General features: G+C 31.7%; 1 protein-coding gene across 2 annotated transcripts; it reads left to right on the top strand.

Annotated features, from left to right (window-relative positions):
* Positions 1–7,296: 7,296 nt before the first annotated feature.
* Positions 7,297–9,928, top strand: LOC122526688 (fatty acid synthase-like). 2 transcript variants are annotated; one of them, XM_043650231.1, is made up of 4 exons: positions 7,297–8,626; positions 8,707–8,949; positions 9,037–9,444; positions 9,632–9,928. In XM_043650231.1, the coding sequence occupies exons 1-4, from the start codon at positions 8,516–8,518 to the stop codon at positions 9,716–9,718; spliced, it is 849 nt and encodes a 282-aa protein (XP_043506166.1). In that variant the 5' UTR covers positions 7,297–8,515; the 3' UTR covers positions 9,719–9,928. The 2 variants fall into 2 exon arrangements, with proteins under 2 accessions (XP_043506166.1, XP_043506165.1); XM_043650230.1 differs by having other exon boundaries at positions 8,707–9,444.
* The last annotated feature ends 9,231 nt before the right edge of the window (positions 9,929–19,159 follow it).

Genomic DNA, 19,159 nt, shown 5'->3' with positions numbered 1-19,159 from the left:
TAACAAAGCTATAAGGCGAAGAAATTCATACTAAAAATTTCAAATCGTTTTGCCAACGCACAATAGATACAGTTTTTTTAAAAACCATTTTAGTTTTCTAAAAACATGTAAATATCCTTACTCTTTGAAAATATAATAAGTGTCCTGAATATTTCTAATGCAACATATTTCTTATTAACTAATTTAATTTTTATCAATGTTACGTATGTGTGTAATATTAACAACCAGTAATATTTTTCCATATATCGTTATTTCGTGATATTAATAGTTCGTATAACGCTTTCAAAAGAATTTTAATTAAAATGATAAATAAAAAAATTTTACTTCTTATTGAAGTCCTAATTATGTTATATATTGATAGTTTTCCGTAACATTTAAATACTTTGATCCAGCATTAAGAGTGTTCAAAAACTATTTCCAAAAAACTATGTTATATTTGAAGTATATTGCTATTTACGTATGTTCGACGAATTTATTGTTTTTGGAAAAAATTTTCATATCTAGATAGTATTAAATGTTTTTGAATTTAATAGAATTTAGTATTTCGAATAGTTAAGCCTATGGAAAAAACAATTAGAAATCAAAGGTCATCTGACGCCGTGACAAAACGTATTTTTAATTCGAAGTACAATGAGAATGATTCATACGTAAGCACATTTAATATGCTGATTGAATCGCATAAATATATATTTAAACTGTGCGGTTAAATCAAGAGCATTTGTAATAAAAATGTCTCAATCTACAAAGAGTACCTGAGATGAAATAGTTTTATCTTTTTTTTTTTTAGTTTTTCCATTAACTAGTTATTATTTTCCCTCTTTCGTTATCTAATAAGTGTCCTGAACATTTCTAATGCAACATATTTCTTATTAACTAATTTAATTTTTATCAATGTTACGTATGTGTGTAATATTAACAACCAGTAATATTTTTCCATATATCGTTATTTCGTGATATTAATAGTTCGTATAACGCTTTCAAAAGAATTTTAATTGAAATGTTAAATAAAAAAATTGTACTTCTTATTGAAGTCCTAATTATGTTATATATTGATAGTTTTACGTAACATTTAAATACTTTGATCAAGCATTAGGAGTGTTCAAAAAGTATTTCCAAAAAACTATGTTATATTTGAAGTATATTGCTATTTACGTATGTTCGACGGATTTATTATTTTTGGATAAAATTTTCATATCAAGCTAGTAATATATGTTTAGGGTTTAAAAGAATTAAGTTTTTCTAATCGTTTACTCTATAGATCATACATAAATATCTTTTTTCTATAAAATGAATTAGAAATCGAAAGTCATCGGTAGTCCAGGGAAAGATTTCTTTTATACAATCATGCATTGACAACGCAGCATAATCCATAGTTAACACATTTAAATTGCAAAACTATTATTTTTTTATTTATTTTTACTTCGCCCCTTTCGGGTTTAGAGGACTTCTCTTACAATTTCCCTTCTACAATATCTTACAATACTTTGCCATTTACCATAAACATATATATATATCTATATATATAATCCTAAATAAACTATATTACCAGCATATCAACTTAATACTAACAAATTCAACTTATTAACTGACTTATAATAAAAGCAAAAAAAAATTATCTTAACGCTCTTCTCTCAAACCCTCTCCGCTTCCCTTCTCTTTCCTATCACTCGTTTTAATATTTCTGCCTCCTTCGCATCCTGACTTAGTATCTCTTCTATTCCAACCTCACTCCTCGTTACATAACATGTTCCCAGTATGTGCATGTAATCTTCCTCTCCTTCATTGCACAATCTACACCTCTTCTCCTCCTCCCCTTTCCAAAACTCTCTACTTTTGCATTCATTCCTGCATCTGAATCTTGCTATTATTTTCCTATCCCTCGTTGACATATCCTTTTTCAAATACTCTGGTTCTCCCTCTACTCTTATATACTTCTATATTGCATTATACCTTGAGTTATCTATCTTATCCCTTCTCTCTTCCTTGAATTTCCTTTCCATGTTCAATAATATCTTTTCTCTTACCTCTTCTTTGAACTCCATACCTCTCATATATCTTGATTCCTTTACTCTCTCTCTTCTTATTATTCCGACCCTCATCTTTGACTCCTTCCCTATTTTCTCTCTTTCTCTGTCTCTATCCCTTTCTCTTATACATTCCTTCACCAATTTTATATCTGAATCCCTTATCTTCTCTTCGAATTTTAACGCTCTTCTTAATGCTTTAATTCTCATTTTTTCATATTTACATTCCTCCTCCACTATATAATTTGGCGTATTACTATCTAACCCTAAAGTCCATTTCATATATCTTCTTTGTACACTTTCCAACCTCTCATCTTCCTCTCATCCCCATATTTCAGCTCCAAATAACGCTACACTCTCCACTAACGCTGCAAACAATTTCTTTCTTCTTCTATAACTTTTTTTAAATATCCTTTCTCCTATACTCCACTCATTCTTCATCACAATTATTGCTTTCCCTTCCTCTCCTCCATGTGCCTCTCATTCCTTCCATTCTTCTGAAATATGTATCCTAAATATCTTATTTCCTCCACTTCCTCTAATTCTCTATCACCCCACTTCCACAATCTATCCTTTCCTTTTCTTTTTTCAAATACCATAATTTTTGTTTTGGCTTCGCCTAATATCATCTTCTTCCTTTCCAGGTACTTCTTAAACCTTCCTAGCATACCTTTCAATTCTTCTTCTCTATCTGCTATCAATACAATATCGTCCGCATATGATACGCTCCACACCTTCTCGTTTCCAACTCTACATCCTCCTTCTTGCCCTTTTCTCATCTCCTCTTCTAAGTCCGCCATATACACATTAAAAAGAGTTGGACTTAGCGGGCATCCTTGTCTTACTCCCTTTTCCGTCAAAAATTCCTCCGCTTCTTCCTCTCCTACTTTGATTACATTTATTGTTTCTCTGTAAATGTCCATAATCCTTCTACTTAGCTTAAACCCCACCCCCATCTCCCTCAACCTTTCCTTTAATACTTCTCTGTCAACCCTGTCAAACGCCTCTCTAAGGTCAACAAAACATGCAAATACTTTTCCTTTCGGCCTACTTAGTTTTTTATCTACGATATGTTTATTTGTATAAGTCGCTTTTATTACTCCCCTCTTCTCTCTAAATCCAAACTGGCTCTCTGCTAATTTACCTTCTACTTTCTTCTTCAACATTTCATTTATCATACAAGCGTATATTTTATAAGCTTTGCACGTTAATGTTATTCTTCTATTATTTTCTATATTATCTTTATCTCCTTTTTTGTAAATCGTGCACATTGTCCCTCTTCTTCATTGCTCAGGTATCTCCCCCTCTTTCCATATTTTCCTCAATAACTCCCACAGAGCTGTCTCTACCTCCTTTTGCATATATATTCACACTTCATTTTCTAACTTATCCTCACCTGGTGCCCTTTATCACAATATTATTCTATTTCTTCTCTCTCTCACCTTTTTTCTTATCCCATTCCAGTCTGCATATTGTCTGCTCTAGTGTCTTCTATTCCTCCATTTATTGTTGTATTTCTTTTATCTTCAATTTCCTATCCTCTTTCTATTCCTCTTCCCTTTTTTCTAATATGCTAATCAAACTTTCTAATTACCTTTCCATTCAACCCAACTTCTCATTCATCTCTCTAATATACTGGTTCTCCTTCCCAAAACATAACCTTGACTACTCAATCTCTTTTGCGCCTGTATTGCTCCTTCTTTTCATATTTCCGCTCGCTTTACCATTCATTTTATTATTTCTCAGTGACCAGTTAGAAATCTACCTTACCGATTTTTCCACCAACTCTTTATCCTCTATCCTAACCACACTTTATCACGCTTTCTCTCACTTTACAATATTACTACCACTTTACACTCTCTTACTCTTTACAGACCCCTTAAATTTCTTACTTTACATTATCCTTCCTTCTCTATTCCAGTTGTTCTTCCTTTTACCCTTTAATCTTCCACTTATCACTCTTTCTCTGGGATCTTTCTTCCACACGACCACTGTTTCTCGCGCTCCTACCGGAAGTCCAATTGCAAAACTATTAGGCATAATTAACAATTTAAATTGGACTTATTCGACGGGCTATATAAACAGCGATTTCAATGAATAGCTTTATTTGTCATACGAATTTGTAGCTGATAGTTCGTCGTGTGTTGCTATATTTTGCAAATATGGAAGTAGAAGGCTTAGATGAAAATGCAGTGGTTATCTCTGGAATATCGGGAAAATTTCCAAAGAGTGATAATATCAATGATTTAACGGCAAATCTATTAAATGGAGAAGATTGCGTATCTGAAGATAATACAAGTTGGAAATTAAGTAAGAATATGTTCAATTTATTTTTATATAAAAATTAAGTGGAATAATGTGCGTTATTTTTGTTTCATTAAATTATTAGTTTTTAGGTCATTCGTCTAAAATATTATCGCGTTTAGGACGCATTTCTAATTTAACGAAATTCAATAACTTTTTTTTTGGAATTAGTGCAATTCAGGCAAAATTTCTATCGCCGGAAATAAGAATGGCAATGGAAGTTACGTTTGAAGCGATCATTGATGCCGGAATAAATCCTGTAGAGTTACGGAACAAGAAAACCAATAGTCCAGTCAACGAGGGCCGTTTCCTCCATGTCTCAGGAAAGAGGGTAAGAACTTGATATAAGGGTAAATAGACGACGCTGAATCGAATGGTGCTAATTTTTTTGCGGTAAGAGGTGCCGTTTTTGAGAAAAAGGGTAAAAAAGGATAAAAATTGGTAAAAAATGGCTTTATCTTAGAATCTAGGCATTTAATCGAAAAAAGTTTTAAACAAAAGTTGTAGAGAATTAAAATATACATAAAAAATGTTCTATGAGTTATCTTCGTATTTTCAAAAATAAGCAAATAAAATTGGATTGAAGATGGGAAAATAATTGTAAGAGTGGGGAAGCAAGTCCCGCCTCTCAGTCGGCTTTTACACGCGAGCAGGCTAGTGTGCGTGCGAGCGTCCGTGTGCACTAATACACAAACGAAGGATCTTCGGCAATCTTCGGGACTCTCGGTCTTGAATGAAAGTGCGAGTGAGAGAACAAACCAATATTTCTCTCTTTTTATTTATCATGCGATAACGAGTATTATTGTCCTTGGCCATCGATTGTTGAGCGTTCTGATATTTCTCTTTTTATATTTTTTCTTTCGGTAGCGAGAATTTTACGTCTTGGCCATCGAGCGTCGAGCGTTTTGTATACGAGTGCGAGTGAGAAAGAAAACCGATATTTCTCTCTTTCTATTTTTTCATTTGGTAGCCAGAATTTTACGTCTTGGACATCGTGCGTCGAGCGTTCTATATATCTATATATATCGGCGTATAAGCGCGGCATTTTTAAATCGAATCTTGATGCTTATGGCACGCCGTTTCTTTATTTATTGTCAAAATAATGAACTTCGAGTAAAAAAAAAAATAATTCATTTTAGCAGAAACTATTATTATTTAGTTGAGAGTAAAAATAATGAATTAATTTTGTGCCTCGCCATAAAATTAATTAGAATAATTAATTGATATAAATTCTTTGCCTCACAAAAATTTATTTGTATATCAAATTGAATACGTATTCTCTTTAAGACGAAATTTAAAATTTAAATATTTTTCCTATTAAATTATGTATTTTATAAAATCTTAAATTACTGACTTTTTGTCTCGTAAAAATTTATTAGTGTATCAAACTAAATACATATTTGAAAAAGAAGAATTTTGTATCCACACATAAAATTAATTCAAGATATATGAAAGGATATTCTAAAAACGTGGAATTTATTTTTTGTCTATACGTAATTTTAATTCATTTTTATTATATTATAAGAAAACAGTAATGCATTCTGATTCATCTTCGAAGTCTTCAGAATTGTACGAAATAAATTGAGCAATTATCAATTGGTGCGTTTGCGTAAGTAGTAACGTCTTCGCTTCTCGCGCTGGTTTATTAACGTTCGATTCTTCGTGGGGGAATTATTTTTTTTATAATGGTTACCAGTATGAAGAATCTTACAATATTATTAGCGGACTTTCTACATCGTGTTCCAATGGAACGCTTAAATGGAGCAGAGACTGGGGGTTATTACTAGAAGGATTAGTTCAGGTCCATATTATCAGCAGTAGGAATAAAAATATATTGGTAACGAGTAGGATACAAAAACTTGTTATCGACATGGAACAATTAACAGAAAAAATGGAAGGAAACAATGGTAAGCATTTGAAACCTAATATTAACTTACTTGTGGTTATTAAGATACAATATAGACCGAAAGTCCTAAAACTCTTCAAATTCTTTACCACATAAATAAAAATTGAAATAAATGTGTAGAATCTTAAGAGCATTTTTTAAAAATAAATAAATTTTAATTTTCTTTATTTATTAATAAAAAATAAAAAGTTAAAATTAATATTATTTATTAAATTATGCTTTGATAATACATTATTTACGACTGTTTCCTTAACAATAATAATCGGCAGCTAATTTTTAACGTTTATGTACTAACATTTACAATTAGGAAATATTACAATAGACAATTTGTTAAAACAAAAACGACTAGTATGCAAGAAGGCAATACGTATATTTTTTTCCAAACGACATAAAAATAGTTTTTACATAAAATATGCTCGTACACCAGACTTGTTATATAATTAAAAACATTTTTCTGATCACTTATTTAAATATCGTGTTTATAAATGTTTCGAAAAAATATAAAGTAATGTATCATAGTTTAACAAATTGTATGAACTATACTGATTTTTTTTCGTAACCTTACCAATGAAGTTTGAAAAACGGGCAAACGTCATTGCTTGCCCCGGAATTGCAATGAGTGGAATCCAATTTAAAGAAATAATATTTAAAAACAGGAATTTGAAAATTGTCACGGATGAACTTCGATTTATCCAGAATATCAATAAAACAAAGATGGATATCGACGACGTATTAAACGCAGTACTAGGATTAATTTCACAAAATATTAGCATGAACAGTGAAGAAAAGATATTGTTAACGAATGAGTCAAAAAGAATACTGAGAATATTTTGGATTTTCTCGAGAATATCATAAAAAGGACGAGGAAAAACTTCAACATAAAATTAATTGCTAGAGAGTTGCTTTATAAGACAACTCATGAGAATTTTATTTTAACGATCATAAATAATGCGCATTATACCGATGTAAGAAGACTTATTAGTACTCTCAATAAAGAATCATTTTTATTGACAATCATTGAAACAAAAGAGGAAGATAATGCGATTTCTGTATTAACATGTGTGGGATTAAACGTCGTCCTGAAAATAAAAATTGCTCTCTGTCGTACAGCTCTTCTTTTACATAAAGAAAGAAATTTAGAAAAAACTGTTGTCGTTAATAACCACGAAAACTGTTTAGATCGGTTAAAAATCTGCCTACAAGACTCAAAATATGACAATGTTATATTTGTGGTTAACACTATTATCGATAATGATATATTTAAGATACTTCGAGATATAAAAGGAGAACCGGGGTATAAAAAACTTCAAATTTTTGATTTACAAGATGCTAAGGCACCGAAATTCTCACTTCAAAATGAATTCTATGAATCACAAATAAAACTTAATCTTCGTGAAAATGAATTAGCCCCAAACGGGGTATGGGGCACTTACAGATAGATGTCATTGCGAGTAAAGTCTACTTTTTCTATGCGTTGGCAAGCAAAAATTAATAAGTCAGGCTCATTAGTATGGATGGAAAAATTACCATTGATTAAAGAGAAAAACAATAGAATTGTGAATATTAAATGTTCTGCATTTGACTTAGGTGTTTACGAATACTTGTTAAAAAATGATCTCAGCCTAGAATCACAGATATCTATTGTCGAATATTCAGAGACAGATGAAAAAGGTCGCAGAGTAATGGGACTAGTTGATAATTTCACTATAAGTAATGAAATTTCAGCCGATCCAGATTTTACTTGGATTATTCCAGACCATATGAGCTTCGAATATGCTTCAACAATTCTCCAAGCATATTTGGCAGCTTTCTGCATTTTGCATTCGGATACTTGGAGGTTTAAAAAAATTAAAACTGTGTTAGTACATTATGGTGCTAGCGACGTAGGACAGGCTCTCATAAATTTATCCTTATCTTATAATTTTTATGTTTACACTACTTACGAAACGGATGCAGAAAAACGAGTGATCGAGTCGTTGCGACCAAGTTTACCAAAGTCTAATATTATGAAAGTTGAAGACTATACAATTAATATTATGAATATTACGAAAGGCAAAGGTTTAGATTTTGTAGTTGCAAACTATTCCATCTTAGACGATATGGAAAGTTTTTTGGACATTGTTAAAAATATAAAACATTTGGTAATGATTTACGATTTTAAAGGGCCTAATTACAATCCATTACCACTATCTAATTTAATACGGTTCATAGTGTATATAGTTACTGTTTACAAGACCTTATTAAGTTACCACAAAAAAGAAAGAGAGAATTAGCGGAATTGATGAGAAAAGCTCTACAAACGGGTATAATAAAACCAATTATATCACGAAGAATTATGATTCAGGGAGCAACAAAAGAAAGAAAAATTAAGGCTTGTGAACGTTATGGAAAAGTTAATTAATTATATATAAACTTTATGAAATAATACGTTCGATTTGTTGACAATTATGATACGAATGTATTTTTTTACAGGTTTTGGTCAACTTGCAAGAAGAAACAAAATTCTCTAACTGCATTCCTCAACTTTTCTTTCATAGCGATAAATGCTACCTCGTTATCGACGGTTTTAATATCTTTGGAAAAGTACTGATCGAATGGATGATCGAACAAGGAGCTAGAAAATTTATCATTGTTTCTAATATGTCAAATCAAGATAGCGAAAACTTGGTCCTTAAATGGCGCGAAAATGGAGCAACGATCATTGTTCGACAAGAGGTTGATTTGAGCAAAGCCACAAGCTTTGACAAAATATTTAAAGAAGCTTTAACTATAGCTCAACTCGATGGTATATTCGATTTACAGAGAACGAAGATAGATTCGTCAATTTCTTCGTTAAAGTATTTTAAAGTTACCGAAATACTCGATAAATATAGCAGAAAGCACTGTCCATTACACGTAAAATTCTTCATTTTCTCCTCGCTCGACTTGGACGAAGATAGCTTAAGAGACACTAATGTGGAAAAATTATACAAAAAAAGAAAAGAATCTTCCCTTCATGGGTTATTTATATTATTGCCTAATTTTGTGGGAAATACACTAACTGAGACTAAATTTCAAAATTTATATAACACAAAAATGTCATGGTTCTTAAAACGACTAAATGCTATACTTCGCGCAGACTCTTCAGTAATTGCTGTTCGTCAAATATTAACAAATAATTCCCCAAATGACGACGAGAAAAATATCTTCGTTGGAGAGACCGACGACGAGGTAATTCATTTTATTTTTATGTCAATAATGACATTATCTATTTTTTGTTTCGATTAACTCTTTTACGATAGTGTATTATTATTATAATTATTATAATTATTACTGCGTTATTATAATTATGTATTACTATTATTATTATATGTATTATTATATCTCATTAATTTTGACTATGTTTAAAATTATTTAGCAACGAATTGATGAAGGGAATCCACAAGACGAGAAAATACGGCAATTCGAGCAATATCTCTATAACTATGATTACAAAGTTATGTAAAATTATACAAGAATTATGTAAGTTTCGTCAAGTATACGTTTACCTACTTTTAATCAGTCTTCTCGTTGTTTCCTCTTTATATACGCAAATTTTGTAACTTATTTTAGAAAAAGATAATAATGATATCGTACATAAAACGAAATATGAAATGAAATGTATTGAAATATAAAAAGTTAAAAGTGTACTTTAAAGATTAAACGAGTAAAATTACATTGTTTTCTCGACGTTTATTGCTCCTTTCGCCTCTTTTTGACTTAAGTTATTCACTTGTTTCATGAAACACATTTTCCACTAACGTATACGTATATACACATAGTTTTGTCCAAAAACACAAGAGTTTTCAGCGACTGATTACTCTCGAAATGCAGAAGGGACAATTCAATCATGCGTCATAATGACTTCCTTAAAAATTAATCTAAAACTATAGTTTATTATATCTATAATATAATATATATATTATATATTATTATATCTAAACTATAGGTTATTTGATCATTCTTAAGCTTTCTTGAAACTCTAATATTGTTTCGTCCAAAGACATTTTTTTTATCCGCTACACTTAATATTTTCCTCATCAAATAGTAACGTAATCAAAGCAAGGTTCATTATTAATACAGAAAAACCAAAAAAAAAAAACACGGATGTGTGTATTTATGTACGCGCGTAAGAAGTTATACTCCTATGATGTAACAAAACATAATAACAAATAATTATATTTAAAAAATTTTAAAAATACTCAGTATTCAATGTGAATATAAATAGTATAGAAAATTAAATGTTTTATTTAAGCAGATAGCAGACGTATTTAAAATGAAAAATACCCATATTAAAAATATAATTTTATAAATCGTTAAAAACACGCACGTGTTTGAAATTCTCCTATCTAAATACGCACTTGATTTAAATTAAATTTTTTCTTAGGTTATTAAAATTTTTCACATAGGTTTGGAAATCCGCCTAGTTTATACCTAGCTGGTCAAAAGCCCAGGCTATATATATATATAAAGAGGAGGATCCGAGCGTGAGGCTAGAAACCTACCCTCGGTAAAAAAAACAAAACGCTCTTAGAAGAAATAAAATTGTAGCCTCGTATAGGACGGAAAATAATGATGACGATATAGCAAGGAAAAAAAGGAATACGCAAGAAATGGAAAATAAAAACGTTTAGAATAGGATGCTGGAATGTAACTTCCATAGACAATAAACACCAGGAAGTACTAGGGGAAATAGAAAAACACAGACTAGATATCTGTGCTCTTCCCAAAACCAAAAGAAACATCAAATATGGAAAGTAGATCCTGTTCAATAGCAGAAAAAACAGAAATGAAAGAGCCACCTCAGGAGTGGGTCTACTGGTACACGAGAGATACGAAAATAACGTATTAGAGACCAAATATATCAGCGACAGGATACTACAGGTAACGCTACAGCTCAAAAGAAGCCACGGACACACATAACTAGTATATATGCTCCAGATGTTACCAAACCACAATAAGAGAAAGAGGATCATATGAACTGATGCAAGCGCATCTAGACAACATACCTAGGCAAGACGTGACTGTAATACTCGGAGACTTCAATGCAAGGATCCGTAATATGATAGTTAATGGGATAAAAAACTGTTTTAATGAGGATACCTCCAATGACAATAGGGACAGGTTAATTAACTTCTGTGCAATGAACAAACTACGCATTAACAACACATTCTACTCTCATAAACCGCAACACAAATTGTTCAATTAAAGGTCGGGGTGAATAACAGTTTTAACGAATATATATCATATATTTTAACAAAATATGGAAAATAGAACAAAATACAAGAAAAAACTACCTTTATATATATAGTCGTACTTAAGGCTTAAACACTTACTGACTTCAGGCTTATTATATTTATAATTCGTACTTAAGCTTATGCATCTATCTGTATATCTATGTATAACTGCGTATAACTCCCTCATTCTAGTCTGGTGTCCGTCTTTTATACCCCGCATATAATGAGAGGGGAAGGACTCTCTTTATCCTACAGGGCGTTTCTTATTAAATCACAGATTCCCTATTGGTCATCGATAGTTCTTTCTTTTAACGCCTGTAACGTCTTAGCGAGAGAGTATCTTCCACAGTTCTCGGAATTTTACCTGTTCAAACTTGCATTTGTTTACAAAAAGGGGAACAAGCATGTGACCCTTTCTTTTGAGGAGACCGATTATCTTAGAATTATTTCTATCGCCTGTAACCTGAGATTGAAAAAATATTACATATTTATTTTAGATTATCAACACCTTTAGAATTTTTTATCTCCATAGAATTACTATACAAATAGTTTTCTTCATGCGGTGGGCTGCTCGGTTCGGCGTAATGTGATACACTCCCACCATTGAGATGGCTAACACTTGGCTCATCTCAATCCTTTATTACTCTACATTACGCTACGGAAGATACAGAATAAAATTTAATCATAATTTAACCTATCTGGTTTTTTCGATACTCTTCCGCTCCTCGTCATACGGCAGTCGTTTATTCCGTCGCAATGTTCCGGAGAACTTAAAGAATTATTTTTCTCATAACAGTTTACAATAATCGCATCTATTTGAGACTCATTTGAGTCTGATTTTAACTCAAGTGGATAGACCCTTTGTATGGGTCGTATCACACTACCCGTCGCAATATTTAACTGAACGACCCTTACTTGGTCGTCTTTTCCGAAAATAAGTTTCTCCACGCGGGCTGGTGGCCAATCTATCCTTTTGTTATTTTCGTTTTCTATCAATACAATGTCTCCAACTTTTACGCTACGGTTTTCTCTTTTAATACCCTTACGATGTGTTAGCGCTCCGAGGTATTCAGTGCGAAACCGACGTCGAAGGCCTTCCTTAATTTTGGCTCTGTAACTATAGCGTTTCGAAAAGTCACATTTTTCAATTCTATCCAAGTCTAAAACACCGATTTCCTTTGTGTCTTGCAAAAACATAGACGGGGTCAGTAGTACGAGGTCTTGCTTATTTTCCGATAAAAAAGTTATTGGTCTACTATTAATTATAGCTTCGCAGTCGAATAGTACGGTCATCATTTCTTCGTAATTTAAAGAGGATCTGCGCAAAGTTCTTCGTAGTAGACGTCTCGGTAGCAATACCGCGGGGCAAACGAAGCCTAAGGGATCAAAAACGCGGTGTGCTAACGCGAGGATGTTTCGTTTCGTTACTTTGGCTTCGCGAATCGAATTTTTTATAATTCTTAATTTGTTGAGAGTAAGAACCACAATTAGATTCGTCTAAAAATAAGAGTAATTTATTCAAACATAATACATTAGATTAATAATTTTACAATATTTACACGTGGTCAACTGACCTAAAAATAAGAGAATCAACAATTAAAAGTTCATGCTCCCATTTCTCTATTAATCGATGCCAATCTTAATACGTTTTTAATTAAATTTAATTTACAAGATTTTCCTACTAAACTTCTAAAACGTTCTTGCCAGATTTAAAGACTGTCACTCCTGCAAGATTTAAACACCAACTGTCACTCCTGCTAGATTTAAACATCAACTGTCTCTCCCTTCCTATCCCTCTAATGTTTTTGTTTCTCCGATGTATAGCGCCACATCCAAACAGCTAATCACTTAATACACAGGTACATGTATACAAAGCTTACAAATATATATATATATTTATAGCGTGACCAGATAAAAAGGGGGAGGATTGAAAGTATTAGAAAATAAGCTACTAATTATTATTTTTTATTAAGATAACAAAAAAAAGAAAGGAAAAATATTTTAAATCGATCGATATATTATATATATAACAAAAAATAAAAAAAGAAAGAAAAAAATATCAAAATATAGATATCAGTCCACATTAAATATAGAGAAGATATATCGAATTATTTTATGCGTCAACGGCTACGGCGCGGTGACAGCATTAGTTCTCCCTCAATCATTTAAGTCAAGCAGCGCTGAGTACGATTAGTACTTGGATGGGTGACCCGCTTGAAAAAAAAAGGGGAAGAAAAAGAGAAGACAATTTCATGCCGTAAAATTGAAATCGCTTTGCCGCGCGTCCTAAATACCGACAAATTTTTTATGGTGTCGTTTTTACATACGCTCGGAAAAAAATCACTCCCATTACATTTTCCCCAACGCGCCAAAAGAAGTATAACTTCAAAAACGAAATATATTACTATATATACAATTTATACATATTGAAATTTAATAATTCCTGTCAATTATTTGATTTGCTTATGATGCAATTGGCATGTGAGTTACAAGAGAGCTTATTGTAGCTAAAATATGATATAAATTGTTTAGTAGAAGCGTTATCTAAGTGTCGTATAAATATAGCATCAATTGTAGTACTATTTCGGGTTGTAGAAACTGCTTGGTCATTATTTAGTGAAAAATTTAAATCTTCACGTAAAAATTTGATGAGAGTACATCAGAATTTTCTCAGTTGAAAATAACATTAAAATCTTCACTTAAAATCATTGGTAACTTGTCCTCCCTTTCCCTTTACTCATATATGCCCCTCCAATTGTTGTGAATGGAAATAATGCCTGTTTTAAAAAATGAAAAATTTCTTCAATTTTTTTATTTGGAGAAATATACTTTGATTTCAATAGAATTTCTTTATTATGTTCTGTTTTACACTCCTCTTTCTATACAAAATTCACCCACTGATGGCATCGCTGAACTTGAAAAGTCGGACTGCCTCACAGTCATGTCAATGGTAGTGGTCACAATGTTAGTTATATCATTCACATTGTGATAGATAGCAATTCTTCCAGCTCAAAAATTTGATCGTTTTAATTTAATTAAACAATTGCAATTTGGTATACTAAAGAACTCATAATATAATATAACTAAATTTCTCTCAACATTAAAATTTGAGATTTTTATATAATTGAATCAATCAGCAGTTCATCGGAGTAAGCCCGCTGTCTTTGATAATAGGAAAAGTATCAAATTGATGATAATTGCTATCCGCTAAATTCATACCAATTTTTGTACCAGTAATCACAAGGTGAGGCAATGGTGCAGAAGTAATTAGTAAATTCGAAGGTAATGGAGTACATAAAAATCATTCAAAGACGATTAGCATTCTTGTGCAATAATTTTTTTCGCAGCCTATACGACTAACAACGTTCTCCGTTGGTATGAGCTGGATTCGCTGAGATGTGGATATACTCACCTCACTTGTTGGTAATAAAATCAAGATTGCGCAATCTATTCCTGTGAAAAGAATGAAAGTTAATGCAATAAAAGTATATTTTACAATGTTTTAAATAAATAATTTTTAACATTAATATAATATTTGTTTCTCTCTCTCTTTTTAAACAATATTTCTATTTTTACCTATAAATAGATTCATGTTTAAATTATTTTTTGTTACTGTAGATGCATTCTATATGCATAGTAATTCACATGAAATCTCTGCGAATTAAAGAATCTTCCAATATAATATATTTCCTATTTATTTTTTTAATTTGTAATAACTAGGATGCATCCTTTCTTCAATTTTTTTGATAAAAAATAAATGTACATGGTTCCTTTGCAGTGCGGTAAAAAGAATACGGTATCCTCCAAAATCTTTCATGATTGCAGTGTTGTCAGCTTCTTCTTATCGTTGTGGAAAGTTATACGTACTCTCTTCCAGTAAAGTAATTGAAAACTTATGAAGAAAGAATAAGTTTATTATTGCTATAAATTAATATTTCTAAAGAAAATTATGATATTTGTTTTTGTCAGAAGCAAAATTTTTATTTTTACCTTTTAACAGATTCATGTCTTGCTTATTCCTTGTAACTACAGCTGCATTTTATTCGCATAAAAATTTAAATGGAATCTCTACGAAGAAGACATTATTTGATACAAGTCCACAATATTTTCTTGCAAGTTAATAAAGAATAATGTCTTTCAATATGGTGAATGACCGACACCTTGATCGGTACTCCAGCGGTTTTTCTTATCACTCAAATATGTCGTCACGAGTGAATGTTGAGAATTGTTTATTTGTTAGGAATGAGAATAAGAGAAATAAATTAAATATATTTTTGAGCCCAGCAAGTACTAAAAATACACTTTATTTGACTCGTCAGGGAAAAGCCTTTCACCATAAAAACCCTGGTTGAATTATACACACGATGAATCCTTATAACGATGATGAATGTTTACAGCTAGCTTGACTATCAACAGCTGTTGAAGAAAATGAGATGCGTATGCCAAAGGCAAAATAAATTCTGACCACGTGTAGGACTGCCTTTTTCCTTTGTCGCTCGTAGTACTTCGCTGATGTAATCGTAGCGTAAGAGTGTAGTTCTCTTCGACGTAATTCCTCGCAGGTCTTGTAGTAGAAAAAAACGAGGCGCGAGAAAACGCAGCCTTTATAGGAAAAGGATGCAATGCGCGGACCAATTGCCGAAAAGATAAATACCGTAGCTGTCGATGCATATGATTGGCCTAATAGGCCAGTCAAAAAGAACCAAACTTCCTTAATTTCACATAGCATTTCAAAAATTTGAATTCGACAACGCTGTATCGATTGGTGCTAATTTTTTTGCAATAGGATCCTAAGTTTTTGAGAAAAAGAGTAAAAAAGTGAAAAATGGCCTTATCTTAGAATCTAGGCATTTAATCGAAAAAAGTTTCAAACAAAAGTTGTAGAGAATTGAAAAATACATAAAAAATGTTTAAAGGTTTATCTTCGTATTTGCAAAAATAAGCAAGAAAGAGTGGTAAAAGTAATTGTGAGAGTGGGGAAGCAAGTCCCGCCTCACAGTCGGCTTTTACACGCGAGCGGGCTAGTGTGCGTGCGAGCGTCCGTGTGTACTAACATAAACGAAGGATCTTTGGCAATCTTCGGGTCTCTCGGCCTTGAATGCGAGTGCGAGTGAAAGAAGAAACCGATATTTCTCTCTTTCTTGATGCTTATGGCACGCCGTTTTTTTATTTATTGTTAAAAATAGTAAACTTTGATTAAAGGAAAAACAATAATATATTTTAATAGAAACTATTATTATCTAGTCGCGAGTAAAAATAATGAATTATTTTGTGTTTCGACATAAAATTAATTAGTATAATTAATTGATGTAAATTTTTTACCTCACAAAAATTTATTTTTATATCAAATTGAAGACGTATTCTTTTTAAGACGAAATGGAAAATTTAAGTATTTTTCTTATTAAATTATGTATTTTATAAAATTCTAACCCTTTGCGGTCAACGACATTTTCGGCCGGATGAAGTGGTAGGGATAGGTACAATAAAATTACCTTCTACATAAAATTTCTTATAAAAATGTTATATTTTGAGAGTTCATCTATATTTATACTATTAAGAATATAATTTTGTAATTCTAATTTCTGTATTTTACTTTCGCATGATAATTTAAAAAACATTGTCCAAGATGCATTCTTGGTTTGTCTGGACATGTATCGCAGTATAATGTTGTTTCGCGTCTTCCATCTGGTATGTTTCGGCTGGAACAAACTTTACAATCTCTTTTTGTGCCACTCAGCATTGCGTGGAGCTTTCCATTGAGCCGAATCTGATCCGAACTGGAGGTCGATGTTGTTGGTCTTCGCGTCTGCTGAAAATCTCCTTTCATCTGCTTCACTAATATTTTTCGGAATTGCAAGTGATTAAGTGGCTGCTCGTTTCTCTGCTTTTTAACCAGTTTGTATAAAATATAGGAATTAATTATGCAAACTTCCAATCCCCAAAAAAATAGCTTGCGCCACCATTTCAGTGTTTTACGCATAAAACGGTATATCGAGGCATAATGATATGACAGGTCAACGCCGCCCATAAATTTTATATAATTATATAATTATATTTAATACTCATTGCCGCATTGTAAAAATTGGTTAATAGCGTAACAATCCGTTTATCTTTCCAAGCTAGAATCACATTATTTTTTCTGCGGTAGGCTACTATCGATTTGCCTTTTGGAATATGTTTTTTCTTATAGCCCAGTCAACGCGGGCCAAAAACTGATTTTTGCAGCCCCTGCTTGATTCTTTAATATAAGGGTAAGTTGACGACGCTGAATCGAATAGTGCTAATTTTATTTAAATTTGATCCCGAGGTTTTGAGAAAAAGGGTAAAAAAGGGTAAAAAATGGCCTTATCTTAGAATCTAGGCATTTAATCGAAAAAAGTTTCAAACAAAAGTTGTAGAGAGCTGAAAAATACTAAAAAAATGTTTTATGAGTTATCTTCGTATTTTCAAAAATAAGCGCATAAAATTGGATTCAAGATGGGAAAATAATTGTAAGAGTGGGGAAGCAAGTCCCGCCTCTCAGTCGGCTTTTACACGCGAGCAGGCTAGTGTGCGTGCGAGCGTCCGTGTGCACTAATACACAAACGAAGGATCTTCGGCAATCTTCGGGACTCTCGGTCTTGAATGAAAGTGCGAGTGAGAGAACAAACCAATATTTCTCTCTTTTTATTTATCATGCGATAACGAGTATTATTGTCCTTGGCCATCGATTGTTCAGCGTTCTGATATTTCTCTTTTATATTTTTTCTTTCAGTAGCGAGAATTTTACGTCTTGGCCATCGAGCGTCGAGCCTTTTGTATACGAGTGCGAGTGAGAAAGAAAACCGATATTTCTCTCTTTCTATTTTTTCTTTCGGTAGCGAGAATTTTTCGTTTTGGCCATCGTGCGTCGAGCGTTTTGTATATCTATATATATCGACGTATAAGCGCGGCATTTTTAAATCGAATTTTGATGCTTATGGCACGCCGTTTTTTTATTTATTGTCAAAAATAATGAACCTTGAGTAAAAAAAAATAATTCATTTTAACAGAAACTATTATTATTTAGTTGAGAGTAAAAATAATGAATTAATTTTGTGTCTCGCCATAAAATTAATTAGAATAATTAATTGATATAAATTCTTTGCCTCACAAAAATTTATTTGTATATCAAATTGAATACGTATTCTCTTTAAGACGAAATTTCAAATTTAAATATTTTTCCTATTAAATTATGTATTTTATAAAATTTTAAATTACTGACTTTTTGTCTCGTAAAAATTTATTAGTTTATCAAATTAAATACATATTTGAAAAAGAAGAATTTTATAACCACACATAAAATTAATTCAAGATATATATGAAAGGATATTCTAAAAACGTGGAATTTATTTTTTGTCTATACGTAATTTTAATTCATTTTTATTATATTATAAGAAAACAGTAATGCATTCTGATTCATCTTCGAAGTCTTCAGAATTGTACGAAATAAATTGAGCAATTATCAATTGGTGCGTTTGCGTAAGTAGTAACGTCTTCGCTTCTCGCGCTGGTTTATTAACGTTCGATTCTTCGTGGGGGAATTATTTTTTTTATAAGTTTCCTAATAAAATTTATATCGTTAGTGCAAAATTTGAAAAAAATCTAAAGTGAGATAGGATAGAAAAACTTATCCTTAATAAGGAGACGAT

Source organism: Polistes fuscatus, unplaced genomic scaffold, assembly GCF_010416935.1.
Source record: "Polistes fuscatus isolate 324 unplaced genomic scaffold, CU_Pfus_HIC Scaffold12, whole genome shotgun sequence".
Taxonomy (NCBI): domain Eukaryota; kingdom Metazoa; phylum Arthropoda; class Insecta; order Hymenoptera; family Vespidae; genus Polistes; species Polistes fuscatus.
Note: the sequence above shows the minus strand (reverse complement) of the source record. Positions and strands in the feature narration are given on the sequence as shown.

What these genes read in the sequence shown, in the direction of transcription:
- LOC122526688 (XM_043650230.1), top strand. Translation starts at nt 8,516, where the DNA reads ATGAGAAAAGCTCTACAAACGGGTATAATAAAACCAATTATATCACGA. An exon ending in CTTGTGAACGTTATGGAAAA is followed by an intron (nt 8,627 to 8,706) that starts GTTAATTAATTA and finishes ATTTTTTTACAG; the next exon opens with GTTTTGGTCAACTTGCAAGA. An exon ending in TTGGAGAGACCGACGACGAG is followed by an intron (nt 9,445 to 9,631) that starts GTAATTCATTTT and finishes AAAATTATTTAG; the next exon opens with CAACGAATTGATGAAGGGAA.